The following is a 22716-nucleotide window of genomic DNA, read 5'->3' on the forward strand; positions in this document are numbered from 1 at the left end:
TCCCAATGGCCTTGTTTTTATTTAAAAGTTTTAAAATCTTTGCTTAAAAAGGAGACACTAGAGCCAAGGCCAAGAGGTCCCAAGGGAGACTTACGTGGCCGCGATGACCACCTCCTCGGTGGTGACGGGCTGGGTGTGGGATCTGTCCTGCAGACGCCGCAGCCTTTGCTCCACAGCCGCGTTTCTTGAGCGTCGCTTCGGAACACTTTTCTCATCAAATGACTTTTCCATTTCCTAAGATCAGAAACATTGTGGAATCCTTATAAATTCAAGGAAAGGAAATGTGTGTGGCAGCATGTCTCTACGCTGTTCCCCTATAGCACCAAAGGGGGGTACCCTGAGAGGCACGCATCAGCGTCAGAAGGTGTACCCTTGCTGTGTCAGCGGTGGGCACACCAGCCAAGGGCTCGGAGGGAGCCACTGGCTGGCAGGAGCCAGGTGGGCTGCAGGGGCCCAGGGGTTGGAAGCAGGCTGGTGTGGTGGGAGCCCCCTCAGGACGGTGATGGTTTCTCCTCAAGCACTTCAGCACACCTTACCCTGAAAAGCAGCCTTTTGGCAGCAACACTCAACTTGGCTCGTTCATCTACATTTTCTTCATCTGTAAAAAGCCACAAAATAAAAACTGAACATCATTAGAAAATATAGGTACAGTTTCTGAAAAGTTCTCAAGGCTGACATGGAAACACTTTGAATAGAAGAACAGATGTACTAAAAATGACAAATGGCAATATTTTCCCCTTGTGGGGAGCCCATTCTTCTGCTCGGTGAAAAGGTGCTAATTTCCATTGCAATTAAAACAAAACTCTGTCTGGACAGTAATTTTCTACCATAATAGTTAATGAATTGAGACTTAAAAATAGATTTTATGAAGACAGCCCTGATGGCCTAGTGGTTAAAATTCAGCACGCTCTGCTTTGGGTTTGGGTCCTGGGCGTGGAACGACGTCACTTTTCTTTCAGTAGCCATGGTGTGGTAGTGGCTCACACAGAAGAACTAGAAGGACTTACACCTAGAATATACAACTGTATAGTGGGGCTTTGGGGAAGAAAAGAAAAAAAAAGAAAGAGGCAGGGCAAATCGTTCCCAGCTAAAAAAAAAAAAAGAAATAGATTTTATGAAGAGAATTTCTCTTCTTTATTGTTAAATAGCAGCAGTAACAATAAAAATCTGCTTCTTTGGTTCAAATCAGTTGGGTTTTTTTTGAGGAAGATTAGCCCTGCCTCCAATCCTCCTCTTTTTTGCTGAGGAAGGCTGGCCCTGAGCTAAGATCCGTGCCCATCTTCCTCTACTTTATATGTGGGATGCCTGCCACAGCAGGGCATGCCAAGTGGTGCATAGGTCCACACCTGGGATCTGAACTGGTCACTGAAGCTGAACATGTGAACTTAAACACTGTGCCACGGGGCTGGCCCTCCAATCAATTGTTTTAATATTGCTCACTCTACAATTCTCTCTCTCAAAAATAAGGGAAAGCTCATCCAAAAATCTCAACTATGTTTTATTATATTCACAGAAGGAAAACCTGAAGGAAAGTAAGAAATTGATATGCATAATAATCTCTTTCTCTCAAAAAGCAAAAATCTTATTATTTAAATCTAACCTGAGTGAGATGATAAAGAAGAAGAAAAAGGAAAACAGATACTTGCCATCGGCAGTTGGCATTTCTGAAGTTGACGCGGACCTAGGAAAGACATTAGCAAATAATAAGAAAAAATTAGCTGGTGGGAGTAGAAGATCCAAAGAAAGCATCATATTAAAAGTAAAATTAAAATGCAATTAAACTCTCTTAAAGAATATCACCCTGGTAGCAATTCTAGTTGTGAATACGCACGTACATTTGTTAACGGACATTGCAGAGTGCGTATGCACACAACCCAGCCAAGTGCACACCTTGTGGAGACAAACCAGGATTCAGTATGACTTATTAAACACACCTGATCATTTTTCAGACAAACCTAATCATTTCTAGGCATAAGCATAAGTGTATGATTATATAAAACTCAAATATAAGAAGTAGGAAGACATTTATAAAATGAATATGTAAAATCTGGTGAATACTCAATTGGATTCTAATTTAACAAGGGTATAAAAAATTAAAAACATTAAATGAAGAAAAATAATGTTTCTTACTTCTTACCATCTGAATGCCATTTAAAACCATGTATTGTGATACTGTTGTCATAGTCAACATTCTTTAAAAATACATTTATACCTGCCAAATGAATAACCCTTATAGATTTGGTGGAAGAATTAGGGAATCACGGCATCCCGTTTAGACAGCATCAGGACCACCGCCGCAGGAAAAATCCCGTACGATTTCTTTTACGTTCCGAGACTAGGGAACTCCACGGACGCATGCCTACCTATCCGATTCCTTTCGTTCTGCTGAGGTTATAGGTTGAGTTCTAAATCTCTCAGAAGTTTTTCTACTTTCACCAGGAGAAAAATAACGTCTTGGTTTCCGGGACCCTCTCTCCCGTTCCACACTGGTAGGCAAGCCAACTCCTTCGGCTGACCTCTCAACCCGTGATTGGCTTTTAGAACCATCGAGAGAGAGAATACAGAAGGGAAATGGGGAGACAGAGAGAGAGAACAAAGCAAAGGTTTATGCATCTCAGTGAGTCAAGGCACAGACACCGCCAATCCCGCTGCATGCCTCTACCATGCACATAAGGAGGTGGAACATTCCAGCGACCCAGTACTCCAGTTCCCCATTAGTAGGCTGAAGCAGAATGGTAGTTTTTGAGCCATTTCCTGTATGGTCTGCCCTGCACACACTGGTGAGCTAAGCTAATATGACTCAATGCGGGACACAACACAAGTTGAGGAGTGAATAATTCTGCCAAGGACGTGCAAGTGACACATCGGAAGGATGTTTGAAACATCACCTACAGTTCGGGTTTCTTGCTGGCATGGGCAGATTCCAGAAATGCATTTCGGAGCTGGGCGACAGAGACCTTTGTGTCCAGCACGCCAACTTCTGCGTGGGGCCCCTCAGCTCTGGGAGTCTGCGGCTCCGGCTCTCGCTTCCAAGCTGCGTCCTTACTCTTCAGGGCCTGCAGCTGAGGGGGGCCCGTGTAGTCAGACAGGGAGCGGGTGAGGACCTTGTGCTTCCTCGTAGAGGCCTCTTTTTTGTGACTGGTCACCCTGGCATCTTGGGACACAGGCTCACTCTGAACATATAAAACCACTTCGCTCCTGCCCATTCTCTCAGTGCGCTGGTGCTGAGCTTGAGGTGGGTGTGGCAGACTTGCGGGTTCCTTCTGATGTTCTAAGGTGATCGTGCTAACAGCCGGCTTGCCAAAGTCCTCATTTCCAGAGGTGTCTTCATGGCTTCCTGTGAGCCCACGGTCCTCCACAGCCAAAGGTGTTTTCTTGCTTTTCTCGAGAGCTTCGGTGAAGAGCACATCTTCTTCTGCTTTTGATTCACAAATATGGAGAACTGGGGTATCCCTTCTGTCACCTTCTAGAACCTTCAAGGTGGGAGGCTTTAGGACATCCTGGGTGGTTGATCCCACCCAGCTGCACTCAGATTCATTTTCTGGGGTTTCTGACGTCACCAGCTTGCCAGTGTGAACGGGGTCTGCAGGCTGGACATAGCCACGGATGGGCTGTCGTGCGGAGCTGGCCACCTTGCTGGAGACCCTATCGAAAGCCGAGTTTTCTGACTGAAAGGACAGGTAATGCACTGGCTGATGTCTCCTCTGAGTTAAGGACTCTGAGGTGAGTTCAGGGCTGCTGCGAGCACTCTCCTCTTTCACCAATTTTTCTCTAACTTTAACTCTTTAAGAAAGAAAAAGGATTTAAGTTGCACAGTGCAGTAACCAGTCAACAGGAAAAAAGCATGCGCAGATCACAGATCACCCGTGTGTGGAAATCAACCCAAAGAGAGAACCACTTGTGAGAAGGCATTTTTGGTGGTTAATGGAAGAAACCCACTGCTTGCCAGATGAACGATTTTGAGTTGAGTTTCCGGGTGTGCATATGTATGCCAGCATGGTGCAAAACTGACTCTGTCCTTTGTCAAGTCGGGAGGGGTCGGATGCTATCCTGGGAAAGAATGGATGCCTTCTGACTCAGTGAACACCCCGAAGCCACAGGAAAATTCATTAATATACAGCACCAGTGCACAGAAGGGCACCCTGAGGCTGGAGCTGTGAATTGGTCAGCTTGCCTCATGTACGGGCCTTGTATATGGACGGGGGTGGGGGGAGGGGTGTAGTTTTCATGTACATACACCTGCTGACCAAATGGAGTTTCATTGTCTCCTGGAAATTTAAGAGCATTCATGATTATTTTTTTTTACTGAGCTCAAGATCCAACAAACAATCGCCTCCTTTCAAGCACTCAAGTAAACATTCACAAGCTTTTCATGCAAGGCAGATGACATTCATTCATTTGTAAGACACGTGACCAGCTTGGACATCATTACTACTAACAATTGTAGCACCAAGAAGAATGTTAGAAAAACGATGTTTGTTGACTGAATTCATGAACTAAACATTTTCTCCCCTCTGGAATTGCTATTAGGCCCTTAGTCGAAAACTAATCTAAAAAGAGACTGTTCTGGTTGTTTCTAGAGTTACCTAAATATCTGACAGCAAAACTGAAATCCAGTTTAAAAGCTACAGACCTTTTTCTATTACTGCAGAAGCAAAGTAGCCAAGAGCTCTGGCCCTGGGGTCCGAGGAGATCCCTGCCCAGAGGCCGGCTCAGCCAGTACTAGCTGTGTGATCTCGGGCAACTTACCTGCCTCAGTTGCTTGACTTTTTAAATGGAAATAATAGTGACAAAATGTGATGTTTGAAAACACATGGCTTACCACTTAGCAAAGAGTAAACATTTAATAGTGTTAGCTCATTCTTACTTTTACTTTTTGAAATACCATATTGTGAGAAAGGAGAAAACATTCGAGCTGTTTAAGAATGGATTACTGATTGAGGATAATCTTTTAAAAAGTAAAAACATACTTTTGGAGTAGGAGAAGAGATTTCTTGGAGAATGTAAAATTTTCATTCTTAAGATTAGTCAGCAAAAATAATTATTTGTGATACATGTTTTTGGAAGAGACTATTTCCTTAAATGTCAAAGGCACCCTGATAAATTTGATACAAACTCCTGCAAGTTTTTCAAAGTAAAATGAAGGATATGTATGCATATTTCATTAAAGAAAAATCAAAGACACACATAAAAGGCAGTTATCATGCACAGTTCAGGGCAAAAAGCATTCTGAGTTGTGACTTTTCCCAGAGACAAGCCAGTGCTGGAGGCTTTCATATTTATAAGCTTTGTTAATCAAAAGAAGACTGAAATGTGGCTCGAGTTCTCCTATGGAATGTGTCCTTCTAATCAGAGACAATCTGAATGTTGTCCTCGGCCGAGAACAAAGTGACTGTTAGAAACTCAATATATGGGTGCTTTGTCCTGCCAATGACTTATTCATTCTTACTCCTTCCGCCTATCCCTGCCCCCAACCTTAAAAATGAAATGATAGCGTTTTTTTGTCTGCTTTTAAAACCACATGCCCTAAATATAAATGTTGCAAATTAACTATTGGTTTAGAGACGAGGAGACATGAAAAGGAGGAGACTACAAGTGCTGGGTGGAGGGGGTGATGACAAGATGGGACGCCAGCTGGTTAGTGTGACAAGAGGACAGCAACCCAGAGGGGCTGGTGAGGCCCTCACTCCACCCGCTTCTGGCAGTAGGTGAGTTGGTGAGAAAGGAGAAAGGCACGAGGTGTAATCAGAAGATTTTCAAAAAGTGGGAGAAAGAGGAGTGAGGAGAAATACTATTAGCAGGGATTAAGGCAATTGGAGGAGAAAGCAGATGATCAGAAAGTAACTTTGAGCAGCCCCTTTCTGAGCACGTGATTTTTAAACGCACGGCCATTAAAAAGAGGAGAGTTAGCCTGGGTACTGTGTGGAACAGCAAGTCAGACCAGCAGGAAAGGAGCACTCAACGTAAGCCGAGGGGTTCAACTTGGGATATACCTGGAAGGCCAGTTGATAAGTGAAGGTGTGTCCCCTTCGGAGTCTTTCTGTAGAAACCACTCATGTTTGGGTTTCCCTGTACTATCATGTACAAAAAAACAAAACTTCAGATACTTTTTGTTAAAATGTCAACATATTCACAGATGTAATTGTAATTTAAAATATAAAGGCTGGTTTTTTTAAGTAAAGATTAATCCTGGCTTTTGAAAATGTATAAGCACATTTTGCCATGGGGTTTATATTCATTTCATGGAATTTCCAGGACATTTGGCTCACTATAAAAATCAAGAGAGAGAAATAAATACATCAAAAGCCACCCAATAAAGTGTTTTTCAAGTAATTTTAAAGTATTTAGGAGTCTATCATGGTCACACTCTGCCCACATACTGAGCAATTTTCTTGTAAGAAGTTGGATTAAAAATATAAGGCAACTTATCGTCTGTAAGTTTTGTTAAGGTACATTGGTAAATAGCCAAAGATAAAAATAGCATCAATGCAAAACACTATATATCAAATAAAGGAAATAAATAAAAAGAAATTCAATAAGATATCTTTAATTGCTATTATACATTTTCCTTTTATATTTATTACTGAATAATGCAACCGACACCACAGTTACCAATACTACTTCAGGTCCATTCAACAAATGTTTACTGAGTCCCTACTATGTACAGTCATGCACTGTGTAATAACGTCTTCATCAATGACGGACCACATATACGACAGGGGTCCCATAAGATCAGTACCATACAACCTAGGTGTGTAGCAGGCTATACCACCCAGGTTTGTGTAAATACACTCTATGATGTTTGCATGACGAAATCGCCTAACGAAATATTTCTCAGAATGATCCCCGTCGTTAAGTGACGCAAGACTGTACAAAGCACTAAGCTATGCTCTAAGAAGTAACAAAGGGGAATGAGGCATCATCCTAGCCATTAAAAAACTTACACTGTGATAGGCAAGATAATATATGATTATGCATTCATTCCTCAACATGCAATCGAACATAATGCAAGGTCGAATGTGACAAAATAATTATGCCAGGCTGAAAATATTTTAGAGAAAAATCATAGGCAAGGAAAACCCTGTGGTAATATGGAAAACAAGACACAGGAGGAATGTGCAAGCTACGGACCTGAATCCTCTTACAATGAGGAAAAAAAAATGGAAATTCGACATGCTAGTTAAAATGTTTACCACCTCAAAACCTTACCAAGCTATTTGCAAGAGTCCTTTAATATCAGGCTGGAATTTAGCCAAAAACAATTTCCAAAAGAATAGAATGATAATTATAATAAAGTTATCTTAATTTTCTAAAATCATTTTAGTTTGAGTTTTAGTTCAAGCTGACAGGCACCTGTCTGTCACCACTACTGTACATTTTGCTGTGACCACTGAAGTCTGTCACCGTGTAGCTTTGGACCTGTTTCTCCAGTGACATCCCCCTGTCTTTCTACACTGAAACCTATCACCCACCTCCGCATCCCCAGCAGTACAGCAATTTAGCTTATAGCAAATAAAAAACCCATTCCAAATAAAATGGAAAGCCATTTTACTTCCAACTATAAAGAGTCTAATTTTCAACATTTAGGTAAACATAGGAATAGTTCAGCATATCAGCTGCAGCTAAGAAAGGAGGCAATCAATGCAGCACAGAATATAGTGAGAAAAGAGGAAATGACGGATATTTGCTTTTGAAAACCATGAAGTTAATATACAGGCATGAGCCTCATAACAACGTTTTAGTCAACGAAGGTCGGCATACACGACGGTGGTCCCATAAGATGATTATCATGCAACCTAGGTGTGTATTGGGCTGTACCATCTAGGTTTGTGTAAGTCACTCTATGATGTTTGCACAATCACGAAATCACCTAATGACGCATTTCTCAAAGCACATCCTTGCCGTTAAGCGATTCCTGACTGTAACTAACATGGCTACCTCACAGAGTTATTTTAAGGCTCAGATGCTTTTTGTATAGCAGAGTACTTTGTAAACTGTGAAGTCCTATACAACTTTCTGAACATGGCTTTTATTGATAAGACTAAAACCTGGCTAGCATCACTATAAAAAATTACCAGAGACTTGTTTAAGAATATGCTGAGTCAGCATTTGCAAAATGAAAATTAGACACTGGGGGACTTTGCTAGGCTCCATTTATTCATTGCATCATAAGGTATGGAACTAGCCAAAAACCAAGTAACTGCTCCCATGGTAGAGAATAGTTAAAATTTGACATTTCATTTATAATGATAACAATGTAAGGAGGAATAAACGTATGCAAAGGCATCGTGCCAAGAACACGGTAAGCACTTCAACATGCTGGTCTCCTCTCCTTTCTTCTTCGTAGACAACATAGGTACAAGTTGATGAGTTACTGTTTTTATATTTTAAAGAGATGACACATAATGAGTCCCAATTCAGAAGTTGTGTGACTGTAAGGAACTGGTCCAGCCTCACCAGGAGGGCCTGAGTTTGTCTTAAGTACATTGAAAGCAAGAGTGATTTTGAATAGTGTTTCTCAAAGGAATGCTTTCAGGATCCTTGAGGTTGGCTAAGGCACTTATTTGGCTGAGGTTTTCTGCCACCGAAACCAGAAAAAAAAGAGCAGGGGGTGGGGGGACACCTAAATTTAATTAAACACTTATTGTCCACAAGGCTGTCCCAGGCACTTCATATCCACTATATTGCAGAATGTGGTCACTTCTCGGTCCTTTTCTTACTCACTCACTAGTAGCATTTGAGAACAGGCGATCACTCCCCTCGCCTGCCTTCTATATCACTCATCGTCATTTGAAGATTCCTCCTCACCATCCACACCTCTAAAGCTGGGGGCCCCGAAGCTCTGTCTCCTTTCCTTCCCCATCAGCAGTCAAGGCCTTGAGGATCTCATCCAGCTTTCACTTCCATACTGACAATCTTCCAATGTTTCTCTCCATCCTGATCCCCACCTTGAACTCAGACTTGTGGATTCTACTGGCTACTTGACATTTCCACTAAGATATCTAATAGACAGGTTAATTTTCACATAACCAAAAAATGAACTCTTGATTTCCCTCCAAACTCAACTTGTACTGGAGTTTTCCCTATTTCAGCAAATGGCAACTCCTTGCTTTGGGTTGCTCCGGCCAAAAAATTGAGACTCACCTTTGACTCATCTGGTTTTCTCTCTCAGATCTTTCTCTTCTACATCATCAGCAAATTTTACTGGTTACTTTCAAACCATAACCTCTTCTCACTGCCTCTGCTGCTATCCTTCTAGTCCAATCCACCACCACCTCTCACCTAGATCACTGAGATGACCACCTGATTACTCTACTTGTTTTCATCATTGCCCACCTTCAGCCTGTTTTCAGCTCAGTAGTCAGGGTAATTATTTTAAAATGGAAGGCAGATTGGTCATCCCTCTTTTCAAAACCCTTATATGGCACCAGACATCATCTAGAGCAAAACCCAAAGCCCTCCCAGTGGGCTACAGGCCCCCGCCCTCCGATCTGCCCACTCCTCCCTGACACATCACATCGACCTCACCCCAATGCTCCTGCTGCACTGGTGACCGGGGGCCTCCTCAGATGCTCCACCCACGGTATCCACTCAGGCCTTGCAGGGGCTATTTTTGCCCGTGCCAATCCACCCCAATAGTTGCATGACTTGCTGCCTCACTTTATGTAGGTCTCTGCTCAGCTGTTATCTTAGCAGAGAGACCTTCCTGACCGCTTAAATCAAATAGAACCCCTCAATGTTTTCCCTCTCTGCCTTCACTGAAGTGCTCGAGTTTTCTTCATAGCACTTACCACACCTGTCATGTTACATATGTATTTGTTTATCGTCTCTCTCCATTCACTAGGATAGATAAGCTTCTTGGGAGAAGAGACTGTTGCACCATCAGTACTCAGAACAGTGTGTGGCAAATAGCAGGTCTCAATAAATCTTTGTAGATTGGATGAACTGTTGAATGACAATCTCCACAACAACTCTCTGAGGTATTCTCATCCTCATTTCATAGATAAAGAAAGGAAGGTGCAGAAAAAGTATATTAACTGCCCAAGATCACAAGCTGGTTAATGAAAGGATGGGGCTTGAACCCAGTGCTGTGGGACCCCCAAACCTATGTCTTCTCCTCCAGAACCACAGGCTTCTGATTTCTGGAAAATGAACGAGTACTGAATGAGTAATGCCTCCCTGGCTTGAGTGAGTAATGATGTAGTCGGGATGCTAGTGTTCACGTGCTCTCGGGCTAAGCAAGGAAGGCAACAAAGGCTTCCTGGTCACGCCCACAACCCTGACCAGACGTTGCTCTCAGCTGTGCCTGTTCACCTCCAGCAGAGAGCCACCCAATTACCTGGAAATCCTGACAAACCCAATCACCTTCTTCCTCTGTTTCTCCCACTGTACAACATGAAATCAAAGGAGTCGGCATTGAAGACAATTTGGCTCAGAGGGCGCTCACTGTTGAGGTGGGATGGGGGTGGTTAGGAGGGGGATGCTGGGGCCCAGATGTGGCAAGGTGGGTGAAATCTTGTCTCCTGCCCCCACAAAAGCAGTCTATAGCAGAAGACAAGTGAAAGAACCAGCCATTTGGAAATGAGAAAATTCACGGGAGGAATGAACTCACAACTGGTGATGTTAAGGGAGGAATTACAAATACTCTGAACACCAAGAGAATACTTCAGCAGGACTGCTCTCTCCGCTGGCTCTCCTCCGGCACAATAAAATGATAATGTGACATGGCACCTAATTCATGAAACTTAATTCCCCCTTTCATGGGCACTTTGCAGACTCAACATCATAAGAGCTAAATATTAACTGTTCATCAATAAATATTCCTGTGTTGGCTATGACACACATAATGCCAGCGTCAGGGAAAATAACTTCGGTATGCAGACTTGACTTCATTTTGTGCTGAGTATTCACTAGGAAGTCTGAAATTAAAAATCAACTCTGTATAAACGACCTCGTAAATTTAAATCACAACCACTTAAGATGGCTTTCTTTCTTGAGAATGTTATAAACAGTCGACATGAACATTTCTCCTATGATTTTCATCAAATTCTTTTATAAACTCTTTCAAATTGACAAAAAAATACTCAAGGAATTCGATTTTACATATTAAAAAGTCTAAAACTGTAGGCAGAAAGCAGATTATTGGTTGGCAGGGCCTGGTGGGGGTGTCAACCAAAAGGTGCACAAGAGAATTTTTTGGGCTGATGGAACTATTTTATATCTCGTTGTAGTGATAGTTACATAACTTTATATATTTGTCAAAGTTTATAGGCTTGTACACTAAAAAGGGTGAATTTTACTGTATGAAACTCTATTTCAATAAAAATAATATTAAAAAACTTAAACCTTCTAAAAATGAACTCAGCCTACCTTCAGAATTGGTCTGGGTAATGGTCACGGTGAAGGAATTTACTTTGATGCAGATGTTTAGTGCAGTTAATGGGATTCTTAAATTCAAATCTTTTTTTGTCTTTTAAAAGCAAAAAAAGTAAATAATAAATAAAAAGTAAATAAGATGTGGACCACACGCAGTCAATTCCTGTTTTGGATCTTTTTTCTTTCTTTCCTTCAAATTTTCTCTCCCAAAGCCCAAAGAGACTGCGAAACCCACGGAAAGAACTGAGAAGAGCCCAGAGTGGTCACTCTTTAAGTGTTTACATTGCTGAGAAGCCAAATTCTTCCTTTGGAAAGCTGATTAAAAGCATGCCTTGGCTCCCAAAAATGGTGAATCAAAGTACAGAACTGATCTGGCTAATTCACAGGCACCCCAAAACTATGGAAAATAATGGAAGTTTTTTGGACCAAATTGTCCATCATAGAGTCTAGCCTGATTATAATACTGTGCAGTGGCCAAGGGATGCCCAAACTCAGATTTAAAAATACATCATTTCATAAAAGTACAAAATTTATTTCATAAAAGTACGAAATTATTTCAGATTAAAAAATGTAACATTTCATAAAAGTACAAAATTTAAAATGATGCCCTAGAGGGCACTGTTTCAGAGAAGTGGTATAAAAGCTAGTGAATTTTAAAAAATGTGAACAAAAAAGAGATCACATCTGAATAGTGGCAATGATGCCTTGGGTTTTTTTTCTCTTCATTTCTTTAAATCTTGCCTGGATGCTGTTATTTTATGTAGTATCCCTTAATGTTATGCTTAACTGCTTGTAATAATTAAGGCTTGGTAAAAAATTAACAGTGGGAAGAACTGGTTTATACAACGTAATGAGTGTGTGAGTATGTGATACTGTCAGGCTGCGACATCTAAGTCAGGTCCTTGCGGAGAGAGTCAAGAATCTGTTGGTGGACAGGCACAGTGGTGATGGACACGTTTTCTATCTCAACTGGGATAATCCTTGTACATTTCCCAAAACTCATCAACCTGCATCCTTAAAATATGTGCATTTTGATGTAAATTATACCTCAATTAAAAAATATAACACTGTTGGATTACAGAGTGAGGACTCCTTGAGCAATGAAAAGAGAAATGCAGAGACTTCTCAGGCAGAAGCAGGATAAACATGTGAGATAATCAATTTTTTCCAGCCTCCCTCTGAGCTAAGCTCAGCGCTGAATGCTGAAACCCTGCAACCTCAGCCAGGAAAGGGAGCCGGCAGGAGGTGCACCAACAGACAGAGCTGCCGGAGAAAGTGCCGGGCTCTGAGGGAGGTGTGCAGTGGGCCTTCCAAAGTGGATCCAGCCACTGGTTCCCAGATGCACTCGGATTTCCATCTCTCCTGCTTGGATTCTAATCACCCCTCCTAAAACAAAGTAATCCAGGGACTCTACTGCCTTAGTCACGAGACTAGCCTAGAATCAGCCTTTTCTGCGCACTTATCATGATTCCCACTCACAGTTTACTAATATTTACGAGCATACTGACTCAAGACCATATACAAGAATTCCAACTTCAGACAAAGTGGAAAGAGCCTTGCCATATAAACAAGTGCTACTCAAAGCGTGTTCTGCTGATGGGTGTCACTGGTCCATGAGGAGACGACAGCCTTGCACCAGAAGGAAAATGAGCAACATCAGTGCGCCTGCTATTTAGTTCAGCAGACATTTTGTTCATAGCATGACTTTCTCGATGAAGGAAACGACCCACGATTCACATGCAGGTGCGAGTCCCTTAGAGGTGTGGGCTGATCAACAGTCTACAGACTGGCTATTTCAAGTAGCACTGCTATAGTTTGGTGACACTTTAAGAAAACATGGAAAACAGCAGAACATTCATTCGAAAATGACATTGAACCATTTGGTATGTGCTGGATGCTGGGCAGAGGCAGGGAGGGAGATATGAAAATGACTAAGACAAGGTATGGACCCCTCCTGTAAGGCTTCTACTAAAGTGACGCTCTCATTGAGACCATCCTCACCAATCTTATAAACTGGCATAATACCAATTCATGGTGCCATGCTTGGGGGCATCCTGAGAAAATGGCTAAAGTCCTTTCCTGGGTAGGTCAGCCTCGTTGCAGGGTGTGGGGAACCTGAATGTCCTTCTTCCTAAGACAGGAGGTGCCGGGGAAGTTGCATCTGTGAGACACCTCATTTGGTTCATGATCTCCTTCTCTCCTTTTCTCTTTTGGCAGAATCATCATCAACCAGAAGCCACATTGATATCATTAGGGTTCCCCATGCCAAGCCAAGCTTTAGCTTTATAACTGCACTGGGAAAAAGACAGCCTGATAATGAGAAGAACAGACTGGTTTGAGAATCTAAGCACCAGAGAATGTGTAGCAGACTCCAAACATGATTCTAGTTTCTATTAAGACCAGGAGAAGTTTATGAAACCTTGGAAAGGTCAAGAAAGCAGGGCAGGTAGGAAGGTAGACTCTGGACACGTTCTCATTTGTCACCAGCTTAATCAGAAGGAGACACCCAGATGTAATCCGACCACTGCAGAACACAGGTGGACCAGGCCTACCTGTGCTATTGACAGTTCACTTTCATTAAAGGACCCCAAGATTGGACCAGCCGTTTTGGCAGTCACATAAAGAACTTGTTGTCAACTAAAACTCCTAGGTCTGTTTCCCACGAACTGCTGTTAAATCAGGTTTCCCCAATCCTGAACTTGTACACTGATTCTTGCCCCCTCTAAATAAAGAGCTTTATTAAATTTCATCTTGTTAGTTTCTGACCATTATTGCAGGTACATGTGCTCTCTTGCCTCCATGCTCCAGTTCCCTCTTCTCTCTCTCGCCCTCCCTCTCATCTTCCTTCCCCTCCATCCCTCTCTCCCCACTCTCTTTCTTTCTATCGCGAAGTTTACAATCCCTCCTCCAGAAATCTGATCACCCTATCATCGATATCTTCCAGATTAGTTAATAAAATGCCAAACAGGACGAAGTTAATGAAAAACACTAACTTGGACCCAGAGACTTCATTATCTCTTGCTTGGGTAAGTACAACCATCAGGTCAGTGGCCATCCTCAGTGGAATCAGTTCTCCTTCAGACCAACCCTCCATACTCCTCCAGACCAAGGTTTCTAAAATACATAATCATTCTTGTTTTAAAATGCTTCAAGCACTTCCCATTGTCCACAAGCAAAGGCCAAAGGCTTTGTTGTGTCATCTGGGGTGCTCGCAATTGGTCCCCACCTGGCTCTCAGCCTCATCGCGTCCCCCTCCTTCTAGGTCTACACTGGACAGCTGTGCCTTCTTGCCTAGAGCAGCTTTGCCTCCATGTCTAGCAAACTCACCACATCCTCAAGGACTTGGTTCAAATATGACCATTTCTCCAAGGGGGAAGAATTAATACACCATCTTGTATTCCCGTGACATCCATCCTTGGTCTCTAGAACCTTATTTACCCCATTGTGGTGTAGTTATTTCCCACAAAATTTTTAATGATATACCCATCTAGGAGCACAGTGCCTGGCACACAGAAAGCTCGATACAATTTTCTTCAATGATTAGCTAAACTACCTTAGAGCTGAAATTAACCCATAAATCAATACCTATGAGGTATCGATAGACGGACAGATGCCTATTGAGTTTGAATCCTCCTAGACTACAAGTTTTCATTTTGTTTATGAGGATGAGGCTTTTAAATATCTTACGTAAATCCACATAAACTGTTTCTATTATACCTCTGATTATCTTTCCTAAAATTTCTAACCTTCGAAGGGCAAAACCAGCAAACTCTTTTCCACTATGGTGGAAAATAGAACGATATAAATAACAAGAGCAGAGTGTAATGGAAAGACCTCTGTGGATCCAGAGAACGTGAATGAATGAATGGATGATGGATAGTGGACTTGTTTTTGTCAAAGTAGCTATATGGTCTTAATTCAGTTACTTAACTTCTTCCATCTTTAGTTTTTTCAGGTATGAAATAGATTTTTAAACTAAATAATCTCCAGGGTTACTTCTGGTTCTATGGATTTAAAAGTTTTTAACATGGAGTATCTATTTTGTGGGGCCTTGGGGTGAGCCATCTCCCCATAGGGCAGGGCTTACCTCCCCTGGGAGACGGCTATAGGGTACTTGCAGAGAATTGTATTACCAGGAAAGAGGAACTCACCCTAAGTTGTCCTAGAGAACAGGAGTGGCTCTTGGTCTGTAGCCCCAAGGGTATAAGGATATGCTTTAACTCTCTATAACCCCTAAAAGACAGACTAAAAAATGCCTCCTGCCACCCAAGTGAAGACAGATCCAGCACAGGAAAATTAGTTTCACCCTGTGGGTGTCCAGCTCTAATTATATAATAGCTTCTAATTATAAAACATTATTATTCAGCTTAAGAAGAATGGCTATTAACTTCAGCATCTCATTAAAATTAGCAGTTTAGCTGCTTGTTTGGAAAAACCGCTAGTGATGCTTTGTATATATACACCGGTGTGTGTGAATGTGCAAGGCCACACACATACGGGCAAAATTCTGCATTTAAAATCTGGCAGGCGTTTGAATTTTTAGGACATAGTAGCAAGTATTTTGGATGACATATTCATATTTAATTCAATGAACAGAAATTGATGCTTGCCAGTGAGAACAGAAAAAAAACGGAAAAAAATAGGGATGAGTTAATCACATATGAGCAGCCCTAAGGCAGAGAGCAGGATGAGGAGCGCAGATGTCTGGGGCACAAGGACTGAGAGGCGCAGAGGATTCTATGCCAAGATTGGGACAAATCTGTGAGGGGTCCCCAGAGGTCTCTTCTTTAGAGAGCGGATCCTCAGAGACCCACTATGTTCTGCCCTGACATGGAGGGTGTGTTAGACAACCTTCCTGCCGCCCGAGAGACAGGAGCTGAGACAGGACTGCTGACGGTCTGGGGCAGTTATCTCCGTCTGCAGCGGGTGGACATTTCCAACGGTGTAGGTCAGCAGACAATTAACAGCTAAACAATGAGCTTGAGCCTCTGCAGAGAGTTTTTAGACTCAAACCTCTCACTGGGAGACAAGCAAATGCAATCAGAATTAAGCTATTAGAGCACAGCATAAGCCCTTTCCTTTCCATCCTGGTTGGCCAAGTCTAAGTTTCATTCTGGAGGGTGCCCTGGTCCAGCTTCCTGAGCCGATCCACTGCTCTCTGGTGTCATGGGGAGCCCTGTCCAAACCATGATTTACCCACAGCAGCTCTCTCCAGGTCAAATTTCAGCATCAGCTCTGCAGGAAGCCACCATAATCATTTTCTGGCCACAAATGACACAATTTGCTAAATGGGAGAAGGAGTGGTGAGGATTGCAGTACAGTAATGAAAAAAAAAATGAACAAGGATTTTCTAGAATGGATCACCACTAGGAAATGAGGTGAAATTCTCCTCTCCCAGTCGCGTAGTTCACTGAGAATGGGGAGCACAGCTGATGTTCAGGAAAAGAGCAGCTGTGGGACGTGGGGTGGTGCGTTTCTCCACTCACAGAAGTAACCAAGACGGTGCATTTTATTTTTTCAGAAAATAAGAGATGTGCAAAATAGCAAATTCAACAGGAATCTTGAATTCAGAATTTCTAGTAGTAATAGCAGGAGCTCAGATTTTTCAAAATTTGCATAATCCATAGGCTCCAGACCTCTCGATTTTATTCTAAAATTCACAGAGGCTTAATTAACAAAGAATGGTTCATATCAGGAACACCACGTCTCCAGAAAACACTGACATTCCAAGTTTACGGGGCTTGGCAGGATTGGGGGATGGGGGGTGGGGGATGGGCGGTGTCTCACGCTCTATCCTGTTACTATGGGTATTCTTAGTTTGATTCAGAACAATGTGTTCACGTGATCCCCAGGCAACCAACAGGGTTTCTGAGCTAAAGAGCATGTAACGTACATACATAAATACATTCTTTATCATATACATTGAACGTTAAATAATTCTGAAATAAATTTATTACTCAGCTAAATAACGCCCCAAAGACTGTGACTGAGCTTATAGTGCTTGACAATGAGGTGTAAGAACTAATGACCGTTCTGTCATACACGTGTTAGTCTATGAGTACACACAAAACTACGCATTTGATGTCCGGCTCACGTTTAAATTTTTAGGACACTATATACATACAATCTTTTGATTGTATATTCACGAGTGATGTGTTCATATTTAATGAATGAAATAAAAACAGCCTCTTGCTAGTAAGCACAAAATAAAATGAAATGGGAATGAGTTAATTTGGAGATTAGCAGCCAAATAATGTGGTAGAGCTAGGTAATGAGAGTATAGTACAGTAGTGAGAAAAATATTCCATTTCAATGATAGAGCAAATTCACGATGAAATGTGGTATTAAATTGTTTTGTTATTTGTAGATAATTCTTTTTCATTCCTTAATCTTCTTAAACTTTTCTGTTATATATTTCCACGTCGGATGGCATCTTATTTTCACTTACGGTTATTGGGTCTTCGAGGTTTCTTTGGTTATTGTTTTAGTTCACAAAGGTTTGTTTTTCTTTCTTCCCTCCAAATGGAAATCAGACAACAATGATTGTCTGACACCTGAATTTCCCAGCTCCAAGAAAAAGGACTTCTAGCAGAATGTTAACCTATTTTAAATCCATCTTTATAAGCTGAACAACTGGAGTCATTACAATATAAATCAATTATTTTTTAATGTCACAGTTGTCACACATTATTTCCCATCCTTTTTAATGTAAATATATCTCAAGTATTTTATGTGTATTTACATATATACATATATATGCAAACACATATATATGAAACGATCTGTGTTTCTTTTCCTACCAATCATAGAATTGCATGCCTTGGCGGCTTCAAAAAATAAAGCACGTGCCTCCTCAAGAACTTCTTCACAAATTCTTAATTCTCTTAAGGTTTTTTACTGTGAGGCTAAGGCTAGGCTTATGAAGACTTCTAGGTAATATCCTCTTCAAACAACCCAGAAAGAAATGGCTCCTAAGATTTTGTTATATATATTTTTGAATTTTGAGGTTTTAAATCACACAAAACCGTTAAGTATCCTATCTTTTTACCTGGAATACTCAACAAAGTTTTAAGTATTATTACAACGAATTCAAAATCTCACTGAGAATCTATTATACGTGATCGAGGTGAGTAACCTAGACACTGTGCTCACAACTTACACAGTTTCCATAATTTGGCAATCACAAATTAGATTCCTCATTATTTTTTAATCCTTCTAACTGTAAATCTCAACTTTTCTTTCTAAATTGGAATGTTAGGTTTCTCTGTCCTGCTCACAAAGCACACGAAGAATTTGTTAACCTATTTTAAATCCATCTTTATAGATTTTAGAATTTGTTTTGATATAGAGTAACTAAACCAAGAACACTGTTTCTACTCTGAAATACAAATTTCCCCCAAAACAGCTTCATTTCAAAATATGAGACAACAGGTCACAGTCCCTAAATTTCAAGTAGTCAAGTCCAAAGGAAGAACAAAGGCTCTCAAAATACAATCTCAGGATCTACAGTATTTAATTCTCTTAGAAGCTACTATCTCTAAGTATTTTATTGTGGACGATAAGTAAGCAGTGACAGGTCTTTGGCTCAATAAACACCAGTAACTAAAACGATCTGTTCTAGACGTATTACTGCCACTGAAAGATGACCACATTTACTGCTCTGTCCCCTGTGAAATAAATAGGGGTATTTTCCAACATCTTTTTTTTTTTTTGCAGAATAAGTTTGTTGGCCCTTCAATTCTTATCCCTCAGTTCATCTGTGAAGCTAACGCTTGTTTCAACTGAAAAATACACGAACGAGTCTACCTAGACACTCACGCAAAACTTCAAGTAGGACGTTTAAGCAAATTGCATTTTAAATATGGTCATCACAATTATTAAATTTAAATATTTACATTCAATTTAACTATTTTAATTTAAATTTAGAAAGAAATATATTCTCTTTTGGCATTTGATGTGATTTTATTCCTTTTCTGATTTTCCAAAATGGGAGCCATTCCTGTCTTTGGTCCATCCTATCACACAGCAATTTCTCTTGAGGGCTGATGGTTTTAACGAGCCGTTCTTATACACAGTTGTTTTCCTAGTGTGTGTGTTGATACACTTATACACGTATACGTTACAGTTATGTTCAGTGTATACTGCAGTCAGCCTTCTGGACCCTGGACCGAGACCCTGCCACTGGTTAGTGGTGGTCCTTCTGCTTTGTGATTCTCAACCCCAGCAACGAAAACAATCACCAAAAAGTCTTGAGCGTGATTACAGACAAATACAGAGAGAAAGGCCTTTGTTAAAGACAGGTGAGAAACACAGTACGAAGGGTCCTGAAGTGAGGCTTCCTTAAAAGTGGCCCCATGACATCTGTTCAGTTTATTAATTCTAAAAAGAACATACGAGAAAAAAAAAAAAAGAACGTGAAGCTTCCTGCTTCCGTAGCACCTGTTTTGATATTGTGGAAATTTTAAACAGTCATATTATTTCTACAGTGAGCTGAGACCGCAGAATGCCAAGAATACCCAGACTCCAAGCCAAAGGGAGGCAGAGAGAAGACAGAGGCGCTGCCCCCACTCGATGGCGGTCAGCGTCCTGAATGCTTACCTGGACCGAGCCTCGGTGGGGAATGGCGAGTCCCCAGTGGTGTGGCTCGGCGAGGCTGGCTGCCGAGGCGAGGACAGGGACACGCCATGCGCTTGCTTTGGGGACCTTGGCACTTCACTGAAGGAGGAGTCTCGCCCGGAGAACGGGAAGGATGAGGAGCTCTCAGCCGTGGGCGGCAGGTCGCGGGCCTGCCCGGTGGCACTCTGCTCTTGACCTCGTCTTTGGTTCTCCACGTTGAGCAGCATGTCGGTGTTCGAGACGCCATCGCTCCCGGGGAGGGCATAGTCCCTGGACTCTGCCACTCCCGTCCTGAGCCCCGAGATCTCAGTCCTGGTGTAGAGAGAACTTGACTCTTTGCTTGACTCGGCCTGTCGGTCACTTTTTCCTCCCCTTTTGTCCACAGCATCAGGGTCCTTCCTGGACCTGGTATATCGAGATGTTGATTCAGAGTCTGCTTCAGAATCCAGACTTAGTCCATATTTTTCTGCCAGCTGTCTTCTTCTTTCCGCTTTGTACCTGGCAATCCTTTCGGCTTTGGACTCAAGACTCTGTGTGTCCATGACCCCTGAACTGTAAGATGAGTCACCATGGACGCCTGAGGTTTCTGGGTAGGGTTTAGATCGAATTGGCTTCTCTACCGAAGAATCAGAAGTTTTTTCCTCTTCATTTGATCGGCCTAAAAGAAGATCATACGGCTAATACACACAGATTTCAAGATAATAATTCATGTTTTATATAACATTAATATTCTATATAAAACATTTTCTTACATTTGAAAATATTTTGAATACGTCATTTTTTAAGGCTTCATAACATTCTACCCAATAGACACACATTTACTATGCTCTGTTTTCTACTATGCTCTGTTCTTTTTGTTTTCTTTTTTTTTTAAAGATTGGCACCTGAGCTAACAACTGTTGCCAATCTTTTTTTTTTTCCTGCTTTTTTCTCCCCAAATCCCCCCAGTACATAGTTGTATATTTTAGTTGTGGGCTCTTCTAGTTGTGGCATGTGGGACGCCGCTTCAACGTGGCCTAATGAGTGGTGCCATGTCCGCGCCCAGGATCTGAACCCCGGGCCGCTGAAGCGGAGCGCGTGAACTTAACCACTCGGCCACGGGGCCGCCGCACCATCCTCTCTTCTACGAGGCACACTCGAGCGCCCTCGCTGCAAAGGACCAGCTTCTCACACAGGTTGGTTAGCTAGGGGGACTCCCCGAGATGCTGAGGACTCTGGGCTCTGCAGTGAGACTCAGGAAGGCCGTGGCTGTTCCACCGGCCTCAGTAAAGCCCCACTCCTCGCTCCTCAGACTGTTCAATCCTTGCTCAGGGCTTATTCCCCTTAGTTATGTACTTTTTTGTTTTTGAGTTTAATATTTCATGTGTGAGGCCAGAGGACGAGTTCAGAGTCCTCTAGAAAAGATAACAGATATTTGAACTGCTGTAATTCGACAAGTGAAGGATTGTGGTTCCACAGGATCTGATAGTAACCATAACAATAATGATTCATATCAATATTCACCAGGCTGTTGTTGAGTTTGTTTTTTTTTTACAGAAGCAGCTTTTTCCAATTACAGTACACGTTTGATGCAGAAAATGTCTACTATGAAAATATAGGAAGGTAAAACCCCAAATCACCAATAACCACTAATATATAATAATCAATAATAAATTGATAATTTGCCAAACATTTCTATATATTTCTTCTATTCTTTTATATATTTGATTTTTTCCATATAAAATAATTCATGTTTTATATAACATTAATGTTCTATATAAAACATTTTCTTACATTTGAAAATATTCTGAATATGTCATTTTTTTAAGGCTTCATAACATTCTACCCAATAGGCATTCTATAATTGATTTAACCCTTCCCATATTACTGGGCATGTCAGTTGTTTCTAACTTTTAGTCAGTCTGAGTTTCTGATTATCACAATAGGTAGCCTGGTAAAAGCAGAATTGCTCTATCAAAGGGGACATCATTTTAAGACACTGGCTAGACTCTCAAATGAATTTCCATAAATCTACATTGATTTACACTTGAATCTGCAGCACATGCTCTCTTACAAACGTTGAGTGTTAATTTTAAAAATTTCCTTGGATCACACACTAGAAGAAGAGAATATATGCATTTTTCAATTATTTATTAGTCATTTGTATTCTCTTTTTCTGCTCTAGAATACCTGGCCAAGCTTCTTGCTGTACATTCTATTGATTCCTACTGTCATTTTTATTGGTTTGTGTAAACTTTTATAGGAATATGAGCCTTCATCTTACTCATGTTTTCACATTTGCTTGTCTAGTTTTTTGTGAAGTCTATGCAAGATTTTCTTTGGAGTACAGATGTTAATTGTTAATGTAGTCAAGTCAACTGATCCGGTCATGTGTAATTTCTACAGCTGTTTCTGTGTTTTGAAAGCCCTTTTTCATTCAACTTGAGTTAGATATTCACCTATATTTTCATGTTTTTAATTATTTTCTTAAAATTTATCACGTGAATCATTGGAACTTATTTTTGTGTTTAGTGTGAAGTGAGAAGAGGATCATGTCCCCCCCTCTCCCCCACTATGCCCCATCTTCCCAATACCATTTAATTAAGTAATTCTTCCTTTTCTCAGGAACACGTGATGCTTAAATTATCATATAAGACATAGATTAACATTTTACGCACACTAGGATTTATTTCTGGATACACATTTGGGTACTCTGTCTATTCTTGATTCTTCATGTGTGTAGTT

At 41.3% G+C, this 22716-nt stretch overlaps 1 protein-coding gene across 18 annotated transcripts in view; it reads right to left on the reverse strand.

Annotated features, from left to right (window-relative positions):
- Nucleotides 1-22716, reverse strand: part of SVIL (supervillin) — a 221387-nt gene that overhangs the window by 60440 nt on the left and 138231 nt on the right. For 14 of the 18 annotated variants that reach the window (XM_046679777.1, XM_046679778.1, XM_046679783.1 and 11 more), the window contains 7 exons: nt 19975-20650; nt 5994-6074; nt 2893-3783; nt 2364-2534; nt 1647-1681; nt 537-598; nt 95-234 (listed from right to left, as the gene is read on the reverse strand). In XM_046679777.1, coding sequence (XP_046535733.1) covers nt 95-234; nt 537-598; nt 1647-1681; nt 2364-2534; nt 2893-3783; nt 5994-6074; nt 19975-20650 — 2056 coding nt within the window. The remainder of the gene's footprint in view (nt 1-94; nt 235-536; nt 599-1646; nt 1682-2363; nt 2535-2892; nt 3784-5993; nt 6075-19974; nt 20651-22716) is intronic. The other 4 variants (XM_046679785.1, XM_046679784.1, XM_046679775.1 and 1 more) reach the window with 3 other exon arrangements.

This window comes from Equus quagga, chromosome 12, assembly GCF_021613505.1.
Source record: "Equus quagga isolate Etosha38 chromosome 12, UCLA_HA_Equagga_1.0, whole genome shotgun sequence".
In the NCBI taxonomy this organism is placed as follows: Eukaryota; Metazoa; Chordata; class Mammalia; order Perissodactyla; family Equidae; genus Equus; species Equus quagga.